This window comes from Phacochoerus africanus, chromosome 6, assembly GCF_016906955.1.
Source record: "Phacochoerus africanus isolate WHEZ1 chromosome 6, ROS_Pafr_v1, whole genome shotgun sequence".
Classification (NCBI taxonomy): domain Eukaryota; kingdom Metazoa; phylum Chordata; class Mammalia; order Artiodactyla; family Suidae; genus Phacochoerus; species Phacochoerus africanus.
Window position 1 is genome coordinate 78,150,946 of NC_062549.1, and position 21,732 is coordinate 78,172,677.

Here is a 21,732-nt window from a genome sequence, read left to right on the forward strand (position 1 = left end):
TCCTCGTGGGGATGTACGCATGCTCAGCCCTCAGGAAGGGGGCCTTCCAGATGGAGGAAGGGCCGGATGGGCTTCTCCCGGTGGCAGTAGCATTTGCCAGGTGGGGGCTAGGGAGATGAGCGAGGTCTCCGTGGAAAGGGTACCATCCTTCAATTCCTCAGCGTTGTGTGCGGAATCAAAGGCAGTGCGGATAGACATGGGGAGCCCCAGCAGGTTGAAATCAGGGATCCTGTGCCCTAAATAGAGGATTCGGAAAAGGTTCAGAAAGGTATTAATATGTCATCAAGGATGATGTCAAACCCCCATTTTATCTGCTTAGATGTTCCAAAGTTTATTTTCTGAATGACTCTTCCTGGGGAACTAATAAATATATGAAAGGAAAATAACAAGAGGGTAGGAACAGAGAAAACACGTACGTGAACATTCACTCTTACAGGGCTTCTCAGTAAGTCACCTTTTCTTTCAGTATCACAGCCCGTTCCCCCCATCTTTTCCTTATATAATAGGGGAACATTTCTGCTGCCATTCTGGGCTGATCCAAAGCTGTGTTTGAAACAAAACGAGGCTAGAGTCATCAAAAAGAAGGGCGCTTGGCGTAGGGTTCTTTGTTTTCCGATCTGGCCAAGTTTCATCCCAAGGCACTGGCATCACCTAGCTGTTCCATTTTCGAGGTTTAGTCCTTTCCCACTTCCTGAGTTTCTCTTTGTCATTAAACAAAACAAAACAAAACAAAAACACTGATTTTTGTAAAAGAAGCATCCACGGAGGCTAGAGCGTTCCACGTGGGGAGGCCTGACCTCCTCTCCACAGGCACAACTTCCCGTCACTGTTGCTGTGAGTTTCCCTGGACAAGGACATTGCACTAGAGTCATGTGACGTAACATACAGAACTGCCTTATCGGTTCAGAGCACCCGGGAGAGGAACACAGTGGAGTCCTGTTCAAAGTGGAAACTACTGCACGTAGAACGTGTGCGAAGGATTTCTCAAATGAAAAGTAGCTGCTGGCATGAAATCATCTGCCACTGGACAGTATTAAGATTAATTGTATAAAGATTTTGAGAAAGTGTCCTTAAAATGTGACCACTACAGCTTTTCCTATTAATATTAAGAAACTCAAGACCATGTTGAAGTTCCTGTCATGGCACAGCGGAAGCAAATCCGACTAGGAACCACGAGGTTGCAGGTTCGATCCCTGGCCTCGGTCAGTGGGTTAAGGATCCTGTGTTGCCGTGAGCTGTGGTGTACGTCACAGACGCGGCTCGGATCCCGCATTGCTGTGGCTCTGGCGTAGGCCGGTAGCTACAGCTCCAATTTGACCCTTAGCCTGGGAACCTCCATATGCCACAGGTGCGGCCCTAAAAAGCCCAAAACAAAACAAAACCTCAAGACCACGTATAACTATATATTGAGAAAGCCAGTGTCCAAAGATCTGCTGAAAGGAGAAGTTAACATTACCAAGAGGTTTGTTTTCCCCAGTTCTTAAGAAACGATTAAGGTTTTTCTTGGAGGTTGTTGGTGGTGTTTTTGTTTCTTTGTTTAGCTGTTAGGTGAAAATAGGATTTGGGATGAAAAGTAAAATCAAAGGGAACTAAATCTCCTCACATACCAGTCATTTGCATGGATGAATGTCAGCAAGATTGAGTTTATACACTTGCGGTCTTTCTCCTTGAATGTATCGTCCTCAAATCAGCAATTCTAGGGGTCCCTCTGCAGCCCCACAGAAGCACAGATCTGTGTGTTGGGTGATGAGGAAGTTCTGCTCATGGTTCCTGATGTGGGCGCCTGGAGGAAAAGGGGTTCAGGTCTGTGTAACTAGGGAATTGCTGTTGTATGTATTACGTCGGTGAATATATGAAGATGCTAAATGAAAGCTTTGCATATTCAATTAGGTAGTGAAATTTTATTTTATGGGGATTTTTTCTTCTTCATTGCCTATCTACATATCCTTCCTCCAAGGCTTGCTTCTTTATCTTCTTTTTTAAATTTTCCTTTTAGCGTCACACCTGTGGTATATGGAAGTTCTCAGACTAGGGGTCCACTCGGAGCTACAGCTGCCAGCTTACACCATAGCCACAGCAACACGGGATTTGAGCCACATCTGCAACCTACACTATAGCTCATGGCAATGTTGGATCCTTAACCCACTGATAGAGGCCAGGAATCGAACCCACATCCTCATGGACACTAGTCAGGTTCATAACCCACTGAGCCACAATAGGCGCTCCCAGCTTCTTCTTTATAAGTTCCTTTTCCTCTTTGCCATTTCTTTTTGTTATTAACTCCTCTCCCCAGAAAACTGTAGAAGAGAGTCTTTTACAATTTTTCTTCAAGGCTGGTTATTATGAAATAGATACCAAGCGAGACTACTTTCCTTTCTATATAAATATCATGCATAACATATCATGCATAACAGGTTAAGAGAACTTAATTTCAGGAAAAATAAGAGTGTCAAAACTTGCCTTTAATATTTTATCTCTACTGAGTAGCTTGTCAAAGCTACCCATTATAAGAATGTCAGAAAATACCTTATTTGTTCCCATCCATAAACAATAGGATGTAGCTGATGACCCTAAGAAATTGGGAGAAGGACACCTTTTTAGAAAACCAAAGCTGGAGTTCCTGTTGTGGCACAGCCGAAACGAATCCAACAAGGAACCATGACTTTGTGGGTTCGATCCCTGGCCTCGCTTGGTGGGTTAAGAATGTGGCATTGCCGCGAGCTGTGGCAAGGGTTGCAGACAGGGCTCGAATCTGGTGTTGCTGTGGCTGTGGCCAGCAGCAACAGCTCTGTTTAGACCCCCAGCCTGGGAACCTCCATATGCTACAGGCGCGGCCCTAAAAAGACAAGAGACAAAAAAAAAAAAAAGGGACTAGAAAACCAAAGCTCTGTTTTAAGAAAATAAATAGTTCTTTCAGTTTTACAAAATCAGTTGCAGGCTTGTCAATAGCGTGTGGGACTTGGGCAGCAAAGATGATCAAGTCACCTTTTCCAATAGAAAAAAACCAACTATTCCCAACAGGAAGTAGGAATATTTCAAGACTGCAGCCTGTGTTAGATCAGTGTCCTGAAACCCATGGAGCCCTGCACCTCTCCTCTAACGGGAAGAGCTTGAAAGCATGGTCGACCCCCTCCCCAGCTGCTGGTCCCAGGTCTTGGCAGAAGCAGTCAGGTGAACCTGCCTCTCCTTAAAGGGACTATCACTGGAATGTGGTGCCCACTGAATCTGAGGTTCCATTTTACCAAAGTAAAATGGACAAGTTCTTAAAGTCCTTGAGAATAATCCACATAAAGAATGCTTAGAGATTTCTGCTCCGGCGTGAAAGTTTTGGAGCAGAAATCTCTAAGCTGCAATCTACCAGAAAACAAGCTTGCTCATGAGCATGAAAACCTTCTGCCCCCAAAAGGAAAGCCCTTGTACTCTGGGTTTCTGATCTTCTTATTCCCAGTGAGCTGCAAGACACACTCGACCCTGAACTTAATAACTGTTACGTTCTTCAGGTGTGAACAGGAGCGAGGAGGTGAAAGAGACAGGTTCTGTGTTGGGACCTCAGACTGTCCTCCTCCTCCCACTTGGCCCACGAGTTAAACTGAACACTGAGCTTTAGGAACGAGTTACCAGTGCCTGCAAGGCTTGTGTGAGATGGACATGCCCCACCAGCAGGAGGACAGTGGCCCTCCAAGCACTACCTAGCATCAGCCCAGGACTATTCATGCATCTCTCAATGGAGAGGCAGCAGTGCTGGGTGGAGGCAGGCTGGTTGGGTCCTTGGACAGCTGAACTGCAAAGATGAATGAGTCCTGAAGCTGTTATAAAGAAGATTAGGGGCAAACAGGCTTTTGGAACTTTTCTTTAGGCAAAGTGTGTTTCGGTCTTGGGTAAAACACAGAATTCAGCCTTCACTTGTGTTTGGGTGGGGGGTAGGTCTGGAGTGGCTGTGGAGCTGAGGGCACCCGGGGCCAGGATCCTACGTAGACAGGGGGCAGTACCTCCCTCTGAAATAGTTGCTTTTCCCCATTTTAACCCTCATGCTCCTGGTCTCGTAATCCAGTTCTCGCTGCGCACGTGGCAGGCAGTTAGCCTGAGCGAAGCCCCTTTCTATGCAGCTGAGACTCCTGGAGGGGATGCAGGGCTTACTGTCCTGTGTAAAGCAAACCATTTTAATCCCAGGCAGTGTCACATCTGTCATAAATCTATGTGGTTTTAAAAGAAGGGAAATCTACAGGAGAAAAAAAATCACCTCAGTGTGACTGTTGTTTTCTCTTATCGTGTAGTTTTAAAATATTCATAGCAAGGCACCGTTTTATTTCGACTAAAGCAACTGCTGCTCGGAAAAGCAGCGGACACTTTTTGTTTGCTAATTTGAAAAACAGTTCAGTGATTGGTGTGGTGTTTATTATGAAACGATGACAAAAGGGTACTGGTGGTTTTAATAGTTTTAGCTTACGAGAGCTGTCGTTAATTTTGCCTGTAGTGTTGCAGGTGAAAAAATGCACAATGGATAAATAGTCTATATTGGTTTAACTGAACATAATATATAGTGTGTTCTGGAGTTGTTTGTCTCAATAGACTATAGTAATCAAAAGTAATGAACCTATTATGTGCAGGACCTTGGAGAGCGTCGAATGGCAGTAAAAGTGTGGCACATAAAAGGTTTATTAAAGGAAATTAAAGTCCATCATTGCCACACCTGCTCCCCTATTATAAGTCTATGGCAGGTCAGCGCCTTCCATCACAACTCAGCCTCGGAGAGCAGAGACGCGGCTCCCATTACCATCGCAGTCATCACATCCCCGACAGTGTCAGGATTCAAGGATGGGAGCCACGGAGCACGCCTTCTGCCTGCCTCTGATTCTCAACGAGCAGAGCGACTTCTTTCTATTTAAGGATGCCTTCTGATCATGTGCGAAAGTGACTTAAACTAAAAGACGCTTAGAGGATCCTAGTGACATGGTTGGATGTAGTCAGGTCAGAATCTATCTCCAGGTGGACAAAAACCTCAGGCTTTTTAAGTCTTTACCTCCCTTTGAGAATTGCCTTGATTATATTTAAAGTAATTAGTAACGATGTTTTGGGGAAGTTGAAACAGACAGATACAACACTCAAATTTCACTTTCCTTGTAGATTTGGATGATGATAACCAATGTTTATTCTGGAGTTACGGGAGTAGCTGGATGCCACTGATGATCGGCATTGCCAGTGGCATTCGAAAATGGGACCATTGCAGGGTTTTGCCTGCCAGTGGCTTTTTTATACTGGAGTGATTTCTCCTGACTTAGGGAGAGCAGTGTATCAGGAAGGGTCCAGAAATGCAAAGGAACCCAGTTTGGTAGATTAGTCTGAAACCTTTTGGTTTGGCATTTGAGGTTAATGCCACACCCACTGTTAATCAGAGGATCCTTCTTTCTATCTCTGTGATGCCAGACTTCTTCGAGTCACTAGGGGACCCTTGTGACATGGGTACCTGCCCTCTTGTCCCTTCCCTCTGGTTCCAGCATCCATGGAAGTGTTCCCAGAACCATGGGCTGTGAGGACCGTCCCCTGTCACTTCAGAGTCAGATGCCGTTCAGGAGCATGGAAGCCTGCTCTGTTTCTCATAATGACCTTCAGAATGTCTAACGACGTGTTTTCATATGTTGGTCAATGTCAAAGGAATGACCTCAGGACTTTGTGTTCACGTTACAGATGGATGCAGAGGCTGAAGATAAAACGCTACGCACCCGCGCTAAAGGAGCCAAGGGTGAGTTAGCAAGCAGGTTCCCCAGCTCTGCACCCACCACACCATGGCATGCGGGCGTGCCAGTGCTCAGGCCCTAATGTGCAGTCACCATGATTGCAGCTTCCTTGGGGCTCCCATTTTCAGATCAAGCCAGGACATTGGATCATGGCACTAGAGGCAAAAAAATACTATGAATCAGGAGTTAAAGGACTCAGAAAAGTCCAAGTGATATGTGATGCCTTTTTTTTTTACAAAAAGCAACCACTAGTGGCTTTGAACATCGTGCAAAGGAGAGCAGGGAAGGAGGCTTCATGGAGACCTCAGTCTATTGGCGTGGCCTCTAACGGCCAAGGGAAAAGACCGAATTGCCCGTTTACAGCCAAAGCAGGTTTTGATGTTTATGTTATCCGGTTTAGTGGCTCCCAATCTAAACTTAGTTCAAGTCAAATGACGATGTTTGTTTTTGGTCTGTCCCTGCTGAGAATTTCCGGCAGCTCTGCAAAGTAGTATTTGAAAGGTTTAACTTGCCGGTGATCCCTCTCTTTTTGTAACCAACAGATGGTAATGTAATATTGAAATATAAACAGGCCCTTGATGATCTCAACATCTGGAAAACAGGATTGACTGGCAATAATACCCCTTAAGGAAAATAACTTTTATTATAATTAGCTGTGTTTTTGTGACCCTTCATTCTGAACAGCCTCTGGAAGCGAGCTGAGCTGGGGAGCTGTTCCCACCCACCCGCCTCCTGTGGGCCTGGCTGAGGAAGGGTGGGGCCCAGCAGCATCTATGCAGTCATTAGGAAGCGTTTTGAGATTTGCAGTTCGTGTGTCTAATCCAGTCCAGTGCTTTTGTAAATTGTGTTTATGTGTGTAGTCAAGGCAAATAATTCCTGTTTCAGTAAACTCCAGAATCCCCAGGTTTTTTAAAAATTCCAGGATGATTTTTTTTTTTCCCAGTTAAAATATGACCCTGGTTGGAGCTCCCCGGCGGCTCAGCCAGTTAAGGATCTAGCATTGTCACTGCTGTGTTTTGGCTTTGACCCCTAGCCTGGGGAACGTCTGCATGCCACCGGGCACAGCAATACATACATACATATATACATACATACATACATAACACACCCATGGTTATCATTAGCCATGATAACTTAAACGCCGAATCTTGATATACCAGGGGTGGGACTTTTCCCTACCCAATCTGAAGCTTTGCAGTGTACTGTTTTCTGGGCTTAGTGTAAGTTACTTTAAAAGCAATTACAAAAAAAAAAAAAAAAGAGAGAGAATCTGGAAAAGAATGAATGTGTGTACATGTATAACTGAATCACTGTGCTGTATAGCAGAAATTATCACAACATTGTAAATCAACTCTACTTCAGTAAAACTTTGAAAAATGAAAAAAATACAAGTAATTACGTCATATATCCCAATATTTAGAATGCAATATTTATAAATATCAGATTTTTGGGCAGCTGACTTCTTCAAGGAATGTAAGTTTAAAATAAACAGATTTATCATTATTTAGGATAAGCTCACATCTGCCATAAATATCAGCATTCTACCAACTGTATTTGGATTATTCATATCTCTTGTTCTGACTTCTGAGAGCACACAATTCTATCACACTTTTAAAGTGTGAGTATTCGAGTTTGCCATTCTTTTTGGACTTTGAATCCTTGTGGCACATATGTGTACACCCTTGAATCGAGCCAAAATGTTCTTTGAGAAGTGTAGCAGCAGTTTCTCAAGCAGCATGAGTCACCTCCACAACCACCTGTTGCCTCTCGCAATATGCTGCTTCTCCTGTGCAGGCAGGTGTTTGTAAACACGAACTTTGTTTGTGCTCATCATGTCAGAAAAATCAAGCCCTTTTGCTCCTACAAATCTCTTATTTTTAAAAGGATCTTGGAGTTCCCATTGTGGCGCAGTGGAAACAAATCTGACTAGGAACCATGAGGTTGAGGGTTCCTTCCCTGGTCTTGCTCAGTGGGTTAAGGATCCAGCGTTGCCGTGAGCTGTGGTGTAGGTCACAGACGTGGCTCAGATCTGGCGTTGCTGTGGCTCTGGTGTAGGCTGGCAGCTATAGCTCTGATTCGACCCCTAGCCTGGGAATCTCCACATGCCGCAAGTGCGGCCCTAAAAAGACCAAAAAAAAAAAAAAAAAGTATCTTGAGATTAACAAGGCAGAAGCAGATCCTTCTCTTCCTACAGGAATTAAATTTATGGAACAACCTCTTAGGACTTTTTTTGTCTTTTTTAGGACATATTTAGTAATAAAACTTTGCCAGTTTTATTTAAATACTTGTTTAATATCAATAAAAAATGTAAATAGAAGATTGTAATGTAATTGAAAATGTAATTTGAAGATTTCCCCAGAAATAAGAAAATTTGATTTAAAAGACATTTTAGGTAGTTTTCAATGAATCTCTAAAGATGGGTCTTTGGAAGTCCAATCCATGACTGGAAGGTCCCAGGGTCACCCAAGGTGCTAACCCAGAGCCATCTGTTCTGGGTCACCCGCTCTCTTGTCTTCAAAGAGCCAGAACCAGAAAAGATGAGTCGGTCCAGACGGCAAGCCAGTGGGGTCTGCAACAACCTGTCAGGTCACTGTGGCTCAGATCCATGTGGGTGAAAGGTTTCTGTCACAGCTTTCAACATCGTAAACTGATTTTTCTTCTTTCTTTTTGTCAATAGTGACAATGGATTGTCTTGTCCAGGAGCTCAGGTAAGGTTTGGCCTACACTACTTTTTGTAAGATGGATTGGCTTTAATTATTAGAATATTCTGTACCTTTCAAATGTCAGAATCCTCATTTTACTGTGAGAATAGCCAGTGGTTCTATTTCATATAACCTCTGTCTCTACGCCAAAGAGAAAGTACTGATTGTCGATCTAAAACAATTCAAGCTATTATTTTGTTGCCTCAACAACAACATTTCCCTGCAATGTGAGCAGCTCACCACTTTCTTGTCGGTGTGCCGCCTCTGTGTACACAGCCCAGATGTGGTTTGTTGTTGTGTTGCCGGAGGTCAGTACCTGAGCGACATCCTTGAACCTGATGAAGGAATAACCGAGTCCTAAATTCTCTGAGTTCCTTTTTAATGAGTAGATAATTCTATCAGATAATCATGGGAATTTCTGAATGTAGACATTTGACGGGATTTGGGGTGGGTCCCAGCGTTTTCACTTTAGATACTGTGCTCTGAGCTCCAGGAAACGCGCTGGAAATTCCACTTCACTGGGTTTTGCAGAATAAACTCCAAGTGGGTTTCTTTTCACTAAGTCTTTGCAAGGTACAGTTTTTTTTTTTTTTTTTAAGTGAATATTTAAAAAGAAGTGCGTGCTGCCAGTACATTTTCTGTCCTGGTGCTTTTTTTTTTTTTTTTTTTGGTGAACGTTGTCAGCAAGATGTGCCCCTTGTGTCCTCTCTAGTCCCATCTCGGTCTGCTCCACCTCTCTGAAAACAGCCATGGTCTCTGTGTGTTCCTCAGAGAGAGGTGTGAAAACGAGAGCCTGTGTGACAGTGTCTGGGTTTAGAACAGAGGCTGGCTCACAATGTGTGCACTTAGGATTTACAGAGTGGTTTTTCCAGGCAACTGTGCTCCTGATTTCCTACAGGAGCGCTGTCTTAGCACCTCCAGCCTGCAAGTCTTGGTTCCTGGATGTAGTGGCAAATGGATCCATCAGAATGGGGTACCAGCTTTCATGCAGGTTCTTTTCTCTGTGGAAATGTGTTTGTAGGAAACCCATGGCCTTGCCTACGTGGTTGGTTTTGTCATGGAGAATTTTACCTTTCAAATGACTTTTATGAGAGAACAGAGAATACACACACACACACACATCAGGACAGGATTAGACAGCCGCAGTGTCTGGCCTCTCAGATTCTTGCTTCTTAAACCTCCTCTTCGTAACAGCTCCTATTTGGGGGGCCTGGGTGCTCCTGCAGGGAGATAGAGAGAAGGTGAAAATGACCAAGGCCAGGATCTGCACGTCTGCCCTCTGGGGTCAGTCCTCCGGCGGCCCAGCTGAAGGCTTGACTGTGTTTTCGGTCGGAGTCTTTTTAGAGATTCGGGCTCTTCCTAGGGAGGGGGAAGGGTTTTTCAGGGATGTGTCTTGAAGAATAACTTGAAAAACAAGAGAGAATTTTCAAAGAATGAATAACTTGGGTGTTTTGGCCTAAGGAGAAACACAGAATTCCCAGAGTAAAAAGGAAGGCATTGGCAGAGAGAAGCAACCGTAAGGAGAAAATGTTTAATGTGACCTTTCTGGAGAAATAGAAATTATCCTGTAAGTGGTTTATTGGCATCAATAATGACAGTGAGACGACTGTTTATTAAGAGCCAGACACTCCTGGGCATCCTGTAGCATTCCGTCCCATCACTCCTACCAAGGACCTTACAAGGTAGAAACTATGGATTTTCAGATGAAGACAGTGTAAACAAAGAGTTGATGGAAATAGCCCAAGATTACACAACTAGTAAGGAATACAGACTCCTGACTCAGGCCAGCTTCGTACCACCAGGGCTGGGCTTTCTCTGATATGCAGTTAATACTAATTATCTAAAATAGAAATCAAAAAGAAATAGTCTGTTTTTGATGTCCTTAGCAACTGGATTTTTTAAATTCTATAGTTTCACTGTTATGATCTATTTTTCAAAGCCTAGTTTTCTGAAGTTAAAAAAAATTTTTTTTTTTAAATAACATTTTCTGGAGAGTTCCCTGGTGGCTCAGCAGCTTAAGGATATGGTGTTGTCACTGCAGGGGCAAGGATTCAGTCCCTGGCCTGGGAACTTTTACATGCCATGGACGTGGTCAAAATTTTTTTTTAATGTTTAAAAATAAGATACATAAAATCACATTTCCTATCCTCCTGATTCTCTAGCAATTATGTTTTGTCTGATACTCAGTTTTACCTAGTTTGTCATGAGATCAACTGAGAAAGTGGTGATAATTGCTGCGGAAATTCATAACCAAAATGAACTCACCTATTTTTCTTTACTAAGAACAAGTTTATAAAACTTATTGATTATTGTTCACTTATGATCACACTTAGGTTACACAGGTCTCAAGTGGTGTCTTGGGTGGTTTAAGTTGATCAGATATGGACCCTGTCATCCCGTCTCAATCTTGGAAAAGAGCTCTGATTCATATGGAAGGATATATTTTTAGCATTTTTTAAAAATTTTCTTCTGATCCAGAATCCAGCATTTGTTGGCTCTTGAATTCTGAATTAGCTCAAGAAATGTGGCCTGTTTTCCCCAAGGTAAAAGTTCTGGCTCTTTTGTGGAGAACACTGGCAACTGTATTTAGTTCTTCTTTGTAAAATGCATTGGATGTTTCTGCTTCTACAGCTACTACTTATAAAAATACTGATACAAATGAAACTAATCTAAATATACTGCATATTGTTTCTGACACTAATAAAAATGGATACTGACATTCTCATCTTCTTCATATACTCAATGTCAGCTGCTAACACCACCATTAAAAAAGCAATTTATAACCCCAGACCCACCTCTAATCATATGCCTTATTAGCATTTCCAGCCTTTGCGCCAACACAATTCAGGTTACAGGTGGTGCTGAGAAGGCTCTCATGCATCCATCTAAATCATGACCATTGTATTTTCTCTGCTCCTTTCTTTTGTTACTAGTATCCTTGGTCTGATCCTCCAGCAACTGATCTGCTAATATTGGTAATTGTCTCCTGCATTGGCAAAGTGCTTTACACCAGCCCAACCCCTTTTCTCTAATTAGGAAAATATATTCTAGCCTCTGAGATGGCTTTCCTATGTGACTGCACAGAGGCACCGTGAATTCAAGGCTCTTAATTACATTAGAGTCGAAGCCCACTGTCCTTTGATGGTCTTATTGGTCCACCAATTGGCTTCGGTTTTGTAATAAAATTGTAATTTAGTTGTTTCTTTGCATTTTTGTTTATATCATTTGCTCCTTCATCCAAAACCTTATCATGTGGTGTCTTCTTATAAGTTTTAAAATGTTACCTATATTATGAGTTCTATAATCAATAAGCTATAGATTTAATAACATGTAATCGACATATGAAAAAAATCTGCGCCTTATTTAGATCGCTCTTTTTTTCTTCTACTCATTTCATGCCCTGCAGTCTTTATATCAGTTAAATACTTAATATTTAGTAGTTTTCTTTCCAGGCTGTTTTTTTTTTTCCTTGAAACTAAAGTTTCCTTTAGTGGTCATGATTTTGGGGGGAACTGCTTGTTGCACAGAGATTTCTGGCGAGGACAACTAAAGGAAATGAAAGGGGCCAAAACTGATTTCTGAAATGAAATGTTGATAAATCTTTTACCCAGGTTAAAGGAAATAAGTTGTTTTCATCACAAGGTTGGAGAAAAGAAGGAAGAAACCCCTTTCTTTTTCTTTATTGCTGTGATCTCCAAATCCAGGGCTCAGTGCCAATTTGGGACATGAAGTAACATATCTGCCATATTCACCATGGCAGTGTCTTTCCAAATGTAGCCAAACCTATAAATCAGACCCCAAGGAACTGACACCTTAAAGGAAACCTCTTTTCCTAAAGCCACTTTGAGGGGACATGAACCGATAACCAAAAGAATTGATAAGGATTTAACCTAGAAGGGAAGACTCAGTGAGTCTCAGTGAGGAGGGGGTGCTGAGGTGCCACTCTCGTCCCCTCCCCCATCCTCAACTGCCTCCGGGTACAGGGTTCGGGGGCTGCTATGGACCCTGTGACTCTGGGTCATGAATCATCCTTCCTGGGGGTTAGTTTATTAACCTGTACTTAGCGGAGTAAGAACGTCTCTTAAAATACCTTAGGGAGGCTTTTTCAACAAGAATAAAAATGTAAGGAGAGTTCTTTGTCTCCCAAGAACACCCCACTACCTGGGTTCCATCAGTATTGACGTACCTGCGGTCAGCGCTGAGCTGGCCAGTGCGCAAGCCATCCATAGGTGCCTATTGAGGGACATGTGGAAATTGTGCCTGGGGTCCAGCTGGATCCCTACAGCCAGCCCAGCCAGGAGTCAGGACAAGGGACACTGTCCACATTCAACTCACCAGCCGGGTTCAGGGAAGTGATGTCTTTGATGAGTAAGGGACTGGACCAGAGGCAGAGCTTGAGCCTCTTTGTGGTCCAGGGCACACCCCACACCTCCCCGGACCCCCCTGTATTGTCCTCTGTTACTGCAGGCCCTGGCATCCATTTTTTTTTTCCTCAATAGACTACTTTTTCAGAGCAGTTTTAGGCTCACAGCAGACCTGAAGTTCTGAAGGTACAGAACTTCCCAGAGACCCCAGCCTTCCCCGCCATCGACATCCCCGCCAGATGGTACCTTTGTTACAATTGATGAACCTGCTCTGACACCATCCCATCTTATCATCTGCATTTGGCAGGGGGGGGGGCATATTTACTTAAACTTCATCAATAAACTGATAAGTTAAGGCGGGATACATCAGACCTACAAACAGACCCCAGAACACTTACTTGATTCACTGCACTGCTGATGATAAAGATGCCTTTCCTCCTGAATTTTTTATTCTGTGAATCAAACATGTGATTTTAAGTCTATGTTAAAGTACCTGGAGTTAGTACAAATATCTGCCCATCCTGGTTGTTTTTCTTTTCAAAATGCTACCTCCCAAGTGATGGGGTATCCTGGGCTTGTCCTTCAGAGATGCATTTTACAGAGAGTAAGCTGGTGTCATTTTCGGCGTCCACCCAAGGCCAAGGGCAGGCATTTAGAACTGGGCCAACAATGGGCCCCCAGCCCTTCATAGTGCAGTGAGCTTAGAGACTGGATCGCTGGGTGTTTTCCAGGTTGCAGGTATAAAATGATGGCTCTGCAGCCTAATTGTACATGTTCTCTTTTACATTGTAATGCCTGCATTTTGGAAAAACACTATGGGGTTGTAAGTAAATATTCAGATGAATTTTCCCTCCTCCCAAAAAAGGAAGAAAATGTGCTTTATTTTCTTTACCTTTTCTTTCCATGTTCCAATGTTATCACAAGGATATCGGTGGCTGGTGTCAGCCAGCGGTTCTCGGAAGCTAAGGCATGGGACATCTCTAGAAGTCAGACCTTTTCCAAACCTGTGACAAATGTCACCCCTGGGGCCGCACAGAAGATTTACTTCACCGCGGCTTTCCGATTTCCAGAGCTCACCCACAGAGATAATTTTTTCATCCACTGAGCTCTGCTCTTCGTGTGACACAAATCTTTCTACACAGCAGGACGTGCCTCTCCTGGTTGAGGACAGAGTATCTCCTTTGACTTCCATTCATCCAGCACTGCTTCTGCACCTGTGTGGCCCCAGTTATTGCGGTGGGGACAAAACTAGCGCACGGATATAACAAACCAGGGAATTATGTGGTAACGTCACTGCCCCAGCACAGTGCCCCAGGCCTGCAGAGGGGGAGCCCCCTCCACCTCGGGAAGCACAGGTAACCCAGAGCCTGGCTGCTGGGAGCCCTCCCCCTGGGTGCTCATTAGAAATGCAGACTCCCAGGCCTACCTTCTAAAGCCATTCCTGAGCTGTTACCATGCATATGAAGGTTTGAGAGGCTCCCACAGCATAAGCTCTATGCTCCATTGTTCATTTTCGTGGTGAGGGTTGGCAGATAAGCCAGGTATCTGGGTGTCTTTGGCATTTTCTTGGTCTATGGATTCTTGGGTAGATGTTAATGATGGTTTGCGTTTCTGTTTGATGAAGAGGAGCAGATGCTGAAGAAACAACTTTGATAGTCATGTGGCACAAGGCATAAGCCTCGGTCTTCTGTGAGTCTTTGCTTTCACCACTTGGAAGTGTTCGAAACCAACCAAGTCTTCCTTAAATATTTTTTAGATTATTAGAAAGAATTTGTGTAAGGATGCCTCTACAGTCATCTGTTCTCATCGTATTTCACGATTATGTCACAAACAAAATCCAGAGCCTCTGTCAGCTTCCATACGTCCCGTGGCTGCCTTGTCACCTTGATGCATTGCTAACCAACATGCTGCTTCTGTGCCACCTGCCCAGCTGTGACAGCTGATTTGTTCCTGGTGGACTCCATCTTCTTGCCCTAATGTGCCTGGAGGCATTTCTAAGGCAGCACAAAAGTATTTAACTCTGTCTCTTGCTTCTCAACCCTCCGGGAAGGAAGGAACGATTAACTTGAATTGCCAGGCAGAGCTCTTCGCCTCTGCTCTTCTCTTCTAAGTAAGCTGGACCCACTTGAAGTCCCGTTTTTATGACTGGGTATGTTTGCAAACATACTATTTCTGACATCTTGGAGCGGTTTTTCCTGCTTCAAGTGTAAATTGGAAGAAATGTGTCCCACAGTGTTGACAGCTAGAGCGTGGTGTGCTCAGCTTTGCGGGTCCCCTCTCCACAGGGGACTTCTCATGCGTCTCCCGCCAGCTTAGACTTGGGTGCCTGTGGTGGAGGGAACATGGGTTCAAAGCAGCCCAGGGTCCTGGGGGTCCCGTCAGACCAGCTGTGGGACCCCAGAGACGCTTTCAGGTGTCAGGTCTTGCTGCCTTCTTGACTAAGGAAACTGCCATGTGGCACTTTTAGCCTTGGCCCCTGGAGTCGCCTAACCGCTGCCTCCACCTTGAAGCAGAGCTCCATGTGCCGCTCGCTTAGTCCTATTTTCTGATTCTCTTGGAAGCTCTCTTTTGCTACCTTTTCACTTGTTTTTCCTGCTGTGATCTTTCTCCTTGTTTATTTTATTCTCCTTGAAGGAGAACATGCTTCTGCCAACTCATTCCACCTCCAAATGTTGTTCTTCCAGTCTCAGTACAAGACTGTTTTTTGTAGTAAATCGAAACTAGTTCTTATGTTATTTTATTTTGTTATCTTATAAAACAGTCTTTCCATCCCAGCTCTGTTACTGCCTATTCCCGACAAAACACTCTCCTTCATCTTTTCCCTCCTAGGATCTGAACTCATTCTTTAAGGCCAATGACTAATGTCATTTCTCCATGAGTTGTCCCCTGACCTCCTGGGCTGGCTACTATTTTTTTCCATTGTGTTCCCAAAGCACTTCTTTTCTTGTCTGTTTTAAAGTACTTATTACTTTGAATTATAGCTATTTTATTATTCATTCACCCATCTGTCCACCCATTCGAAAGATAGCAGAGCTTCTGGCTTCAAGTTCAGTGTTTGGTTGAGGAGACATCAAAAAAAAAAAAAAAAAGAACAAAAAACGTTCATTCATCACATGGAATTATTTTTGATACACTGTACACTTTTGAGGAACAAAGACCTCTATCTTATTTAGGGCTGTATCTCTAGTACATGGTGTTACTCCAGAAATCTTCTCTTTTACACTGTCTACCAATGTTGGTTTTCAGAATGAATAATGTAGTTAGTAACTCCTTGTGAAGGAATTTCTATTCAATATGTTAATTTTCTCTATCTTTATAGCGTACCTGTCACTTCTTTCCTGGCAAATTCTTAGATTCTTTCCCTACTTCTGTTCTTTAAACTCAAGACTGTTTACTCAGCAGAGGGGCCACCAGCCCTTCTACTACCAGCCAGGCTTCTCTCACCATAAAAATCATCTCTAATTTATTGCTCGACTGTCAACTCCTGTCTTCCTCTACAAATATATCTCATTAAACATGAAAACGAGGTGCTCTTAACTCGGTTACCGTCTCCCTTAATGGCCTCTGGTCATTTGCAGTCAGGAAAACATCACAGCTGGGCCGGAAGTGCCTGATGCCCATTTCTGAGTGGCTGGTAGAAGGGATCCACCAGGGAGTCGGGGGGCAGGAGACCTGAGGCCTCGAATCAGAAGGGAAAGCCACTGCTGTTGGACACAAGGACAGGAAGCGAGGGCTGGAGCATCTGATCCTTAAAGACCCCAAGGTGTAGGCTCACCTCCCAGGGGCCCGGTGAGAACTTCGGGAGTTCAGACCCCGTCAACCCGCGATGGGTCCGTGGAAATGGCTCCAGAGCCCCCAGGGCCCCAGGTCCTGTTGGTGGAGGCCACACCTGCCTGACCTCCCCTGCCTCCCTGACCGTGTCTCAGTTCCCTCAACATCCCAGCCGAGTGCATCCCTGGTCCCCTCTGGGCCATCTCCTCTGGGCCTTCAGTCCACATGCATGTCAGGACATCCACACTTCCCAGAAGCTCCATCTTACATCTGTGACTGTGGGTCTGCGTCCCCAACTGGATCCCGCGTGTGGGTGGCGCAGACCCCGCACGTGCAGAACTGAAGCCACAAGCTGCTCTAACCGGACTGGGCCGCCCAGGGCAGGAGGACCCCCACCCTCTGCTCAGCTGGCAAATCTTAAGGACACCTCCAGGTCCCACCACCCCTCACCACCTCGCTGCTCTCAGCCGGCTCCCGCCTGGTGTGGCAGCCACCTCCTCCCTGCCGGCCTCTGTCCTCTCTCCCCTGTCACTCCTCAGAGCAGCCGGAACCATCAGACCACGTTACCTCTCTTCTCAAACCTTCCCTTGGGGTCCCTTTTCTCAAAGGGGTGACTGCTGAGATGCGCAGCCTTTAAAAGCAAGTTATTTCTGATTCAGTAGGAAACTTGGCTGCCAAACGTTCCGCAGATTTGTGTGTGTGGATGTAAGTACTTACACATACTCACAGAGATTACACATACATTTATATACATGCCACTTCAACAGCATCTCAGAGAAGGCGATTCCTACTAATTCGGTGCTCACTTGACTATTTTAACATTTGATCCTCCTTTTAAATGTTAATCCACCTCGGCAGCCAGTTGTGTGAAATGATTCCTCCTATGTTCCAGTGGAGTTGAGGGGGATGAATGGAAGCTTTCCAAAGACCAGACATTCTTTTCATACCAGAGACCTTGTGTATCTCCGTAGGTTTCAGTTTTTCAGTTCAGGGAACTAAGGAGCTAGATTTATGGACCAAATATCTGCATTCAGGTAAATGTCAAGACATAAAATTGACACTTACAATAGAGGTCATAAAACAGCCACATGCTTTTCTTTTTTTCTTTTTTTCTTTTTTTTTTTTTTTTGGTAGGGTGCTTTGTGTTTTGTTCTTTGGGTTGTTTTTTGGGGTTGTTTTGTACAGTTTTTTGTTCTTTGGGTTTTGTTTTGTTTGTTGTTGTTGTTTGTTTTTTGAGGGTTTTTTTTTGTCTGTGCCCATGGCATGTGGAAATTCCTAGACCAGGAATCAAACCCACACCACAGCAGTAACCAGAGCCACAGCAATGACAATGCCGAGTCCTTACCTGGCTGTACCACTGTTGAAACAGCTACATGCTCTGAAAGAGTTTTTCATCACTTTCAAAGCCAAAGAAATGCCATATTACTTGATGGGGTTATGTCTCTATGTTTGCATGGGTCCTGGTATGTGTTGTTCTCACTCCCTGGGTGAGCCTGTGTCTCCTGGTCTCTCCTTCTTCATGTTATTCTCTGTGTCTGTTTCTGCTGGTCTTTGTGTGCCCAGCACATGTGTGCATGCACATGCACACACACACATACACACACACAGGTGCACAGGCACTCCCAGTTTGCTGCCCTCCTCCCGCCTCCCTGCCCCCTTGGGGTCTCCATCTCACACTCTCTCCCCTGCCCTCTCACCTTTCCTTCCTCTCACATCACCTGTCCTTCTGCAAACTTCTACTCTAAGTGATCCTACTAGACCCACCTACTAGAAACTGAGAAATCCTTTCTTTTGAACATTGGGAACTACCTCTAGTAGCAACCACGGTTGGAATGGCCAGAAAAAGAGGTCAGTGAAGAATGAAAAAGTCAACATAGATAACCTCTGTTCTAGATGACAAAAATAATGTGACTGTCTTTCTTCCCGAAAGATAATCACATGTAAAAACTATCATACACAAATTTCATCTAAGTAAGTGAATTATACTTTTGAAGACAAAGAAGCCATGAAGTTCCCTGTTGGCGCAGTGGGTTAAGGATCTGGCATTGTCACTGCTATGGCACAGGTTTGATCTCTGGCCTAGGAATTTCAGCATGCCATAGACATGGCCAAAAAAAAAAAAAAAAAAGAGAGAGAGAGAGAAGCAACTATGTTAGTTTCTGATTATAATTATCTATGTAAAAACATTTCCTCCTTACATCAAATTTTTGAACATATAAGGCTTCACTCTGTCATTCTCAATAAGCATTCAGAGCCTGCTCCTTATAAGGAGTTCATGTCTGCATCTTGGGAAAAAGGAAAATAAATATTCATACTGGAGACCAGAACACCCGTGCTTATTCATTATGGTCCTAAATAGGTGACACTTTATGCTTCCTGATCTTCATTTAAAGTCCTACCCAATGTACTTGGTCCTACCAGTGTGTTGTTTCTAGGGGTGACGGACCCACTATAACAGAGAAGCTACAAAATCCATCCCATCGCATCAGGATTTTTACTTTGCAAATAAGTGAGATCACCTTCATTTACTACGGATGTGTCTGTGCCACCAACATAAATAGGTACTTAGTGTTTGATAGATTGGACCTGGCGCACAGTAGAGATAGTTTCTTTTACAAGTTTCCCACGTATGCTTTTTTCCCCTGAGTTGTCTGCTAATTCACATGATCTCAAATGTATTCGCGTGATAGTGCATTAAATATTAATTACCCTGGTTTTTTTTTTTTTTTTGACTTTTTGTCCTTTTTAGGGCTGTACCCGTGACATATGGAGGTTTCCAGGCTAGGGGTTGAATTGGAGCTGTAGCCGACGGCCTACGCCAGCGCCACAGCAATGCAGGATCCGAGCCATGTCTGCGACCTACACCACAGCTCATGGCAACGTCAGATCCTTAGCCCACTGAGCAAGGGCAGGGATCGAATCCCCAACCTCATGTTTCCTAGTCGGATTTGTTAACCACTGAGCCATGATGGGAACTCCTACCTTGGTTATTTTTGATCAAGAGTAATTTTAGGGAAGACTTTTTCTGTTGGACTTTCACAGATACACACTTACCCTGCCTGATGTTGCCAATCAGAGATGAGGGTTGAAATGGATTTTTTGAAAAGAAATTTTGGCCACGCTGGGTCCTGGTCCAGTGTGACAGTGAACAACCTCTATGAAAACGTAATGTTCTTATTCTGGTTATTAGATAGCCAGATCGTTCAAATTCACTTTGAATTCCAAGTCCTGGGACAAAGTTAACTGTGTCTTCTTTCCTTGAAAGTGCACATAGAAGGCTCCGTTCTGCCTCCAGCTGTGGAGACGGTGCCCACATGATCCTAACAAACACCCCATGACCTCTAGGAAGGCCCGGGCCCTGCTCTGCACATGTGTGCAGTATAAATCCATGTGAACAAGGTAGAAAGTCAGGGAGGGGGACATGCAGGATGTCAGGGTCCAGTGTGTCTCCAAACAAAATAAAATAGGATGTCAATTAAATGGCAGGTTGACTAAAGCATCTCATTCATGGGAATGACTTGAAAATAATATAATGATACTGGCATTTAAGTTTCTCTTTCTTTCAAGTTGGAGGTTTGGCACTTCGAACACTTTCCCCCAGTGACAAGCTGAGCAGCAGGCTGGTTCCTCCTCAGAAAGGGGGACCCTGCAGTCTGTGGACCCAGCCTGGGGAACAGGGCACCTCCAACCCCTGTTGACACAGCACCAAGCCTCTCGCTTATTTTAATCTAACTATTTTTGCAAGTATATTCTGCTGACAAAATTTCTGCTAGTAGCTCAGTTGCTCAATAAAATTATGTGGAATATTGTGCTAGGGAAATTGGAGGTGATTTGCTTTAATTTCTTCTAAAACTATTTGTTAGGAGTTCCTGTTGTGACTCAGCAGGTTAGAACCTGACTAGTATCTATGAGGATGGAGGTTCAATCCCTGGTCTCACTCAGTGGGTTAAGGATCCCGTGTTGCTGTGGCTGCAGCGTAGGCAGGCAGCTGCAGCACCGATGGAAACTCTAGCCTGGAAACTTCCATATGCCACAGGTGTGGCCCTAAAAAGACAAAAAAATAAAAAATAACATGAAACTAGGTATTTGTGAATACTCACAAAAAAATTAATGTGTATGGTCTTACCATATACTAACATACAAAGATAAAGCACAGGATTTTTATCCTCATCATCATGAAATTTCACCACCCTAATTATTTTATCATTTTTTTGGTTAGGAATACAAATTTCAATTTAAAAAACTCAGATTTTTGCCTAATTAGTTAGGTGAAGAGAATAACTTTGAACTCAACTCTACAAATGCATTTAACTTACATTCTTAAAGCTATTATTATACAACCACTATTAATATTTTTAGGAAACACAATCTATAGTAAAATACTTATGGAGAAACTAAGATGATGCAATCATCTTTAAAATTTTTTTAAGTGAGGCAATTTTAAGTATCGGCTCCTCAAATATAATCACCATTTTGGTAAGGTGGACCTTCATGAATTATGTGAATTTCATGTTTATATTTATTCATGATCAAAATTATTTGTTTAATTTTTCTTAGTACTTTTAGTTTCATATAGCTGTTTGACAAAATTAATATAAAACCACATAAATCTTAATTTTTTATATGCTATAGAGCAAGTATCTTGAAGTATTACTCAATAAATTAAAAAACAAACAAACTGTGGCTTTAATAAAGCCAAATTTATCAGTAAACAACAACAAATCTCCCTTTATATTTAAATTCTTTGTGAATTCTTTTGATATCCTGATTCTGAAATCCACATAATAACCACCTCTTGCTGTCTCTAATTTCCTAATTTTATCTTAATATGTTGAGCTTCTCTTCTTTTGGGGAAACCCCATGACACATCATGTTAGGTTTCTGAAGAGGTCAATGAGCTATTTACATATTTCATGGCAAAGCTGGGCTGTACATCAACTGGATGGATCAGTCAAACCACAGGCAATTAAAAGGAGTTTGGCTGCAACACATGATTTCATTGAGATACATTGCTTTTCTTTGGACATAAACTGGAGAACAAGTTTTTAAAATTTTACTGGAGTATAGTTGATTTAGAGGACATTTATATTTTCTATTAGACCATGTTCCAAATTTTGGTGCATTAGTGTGTGTTCTAAAGGATGGTTAAATATTTTTTAA

At 43.4% G+C, this 21,732-nt stretch overlaps 1 protein-coding gene across 1 annotated transcript in view; it reads left to right on the top strand.

The window, feature by feature from the left end:
- LOC125128686 (suppression of tumorigenicity 18 protein-like) overlaps window positions 1-21,732 on the top strand; it is a 138,760-nt gene that overhangs the window by 39,850 nt on the left and 77,178 nt on the right. Inside the window, exon 6 of the mRNA XM_047782868.1 lies at window positions 5,686-5,740. Coding sequence (XP_047638824.1) covers window positions 5,686-5,740 — 55 coding nt within the window. The remainder of the gene's footprint in view (window positions 1-5,685; window positions 5,741-21,732) is intronic.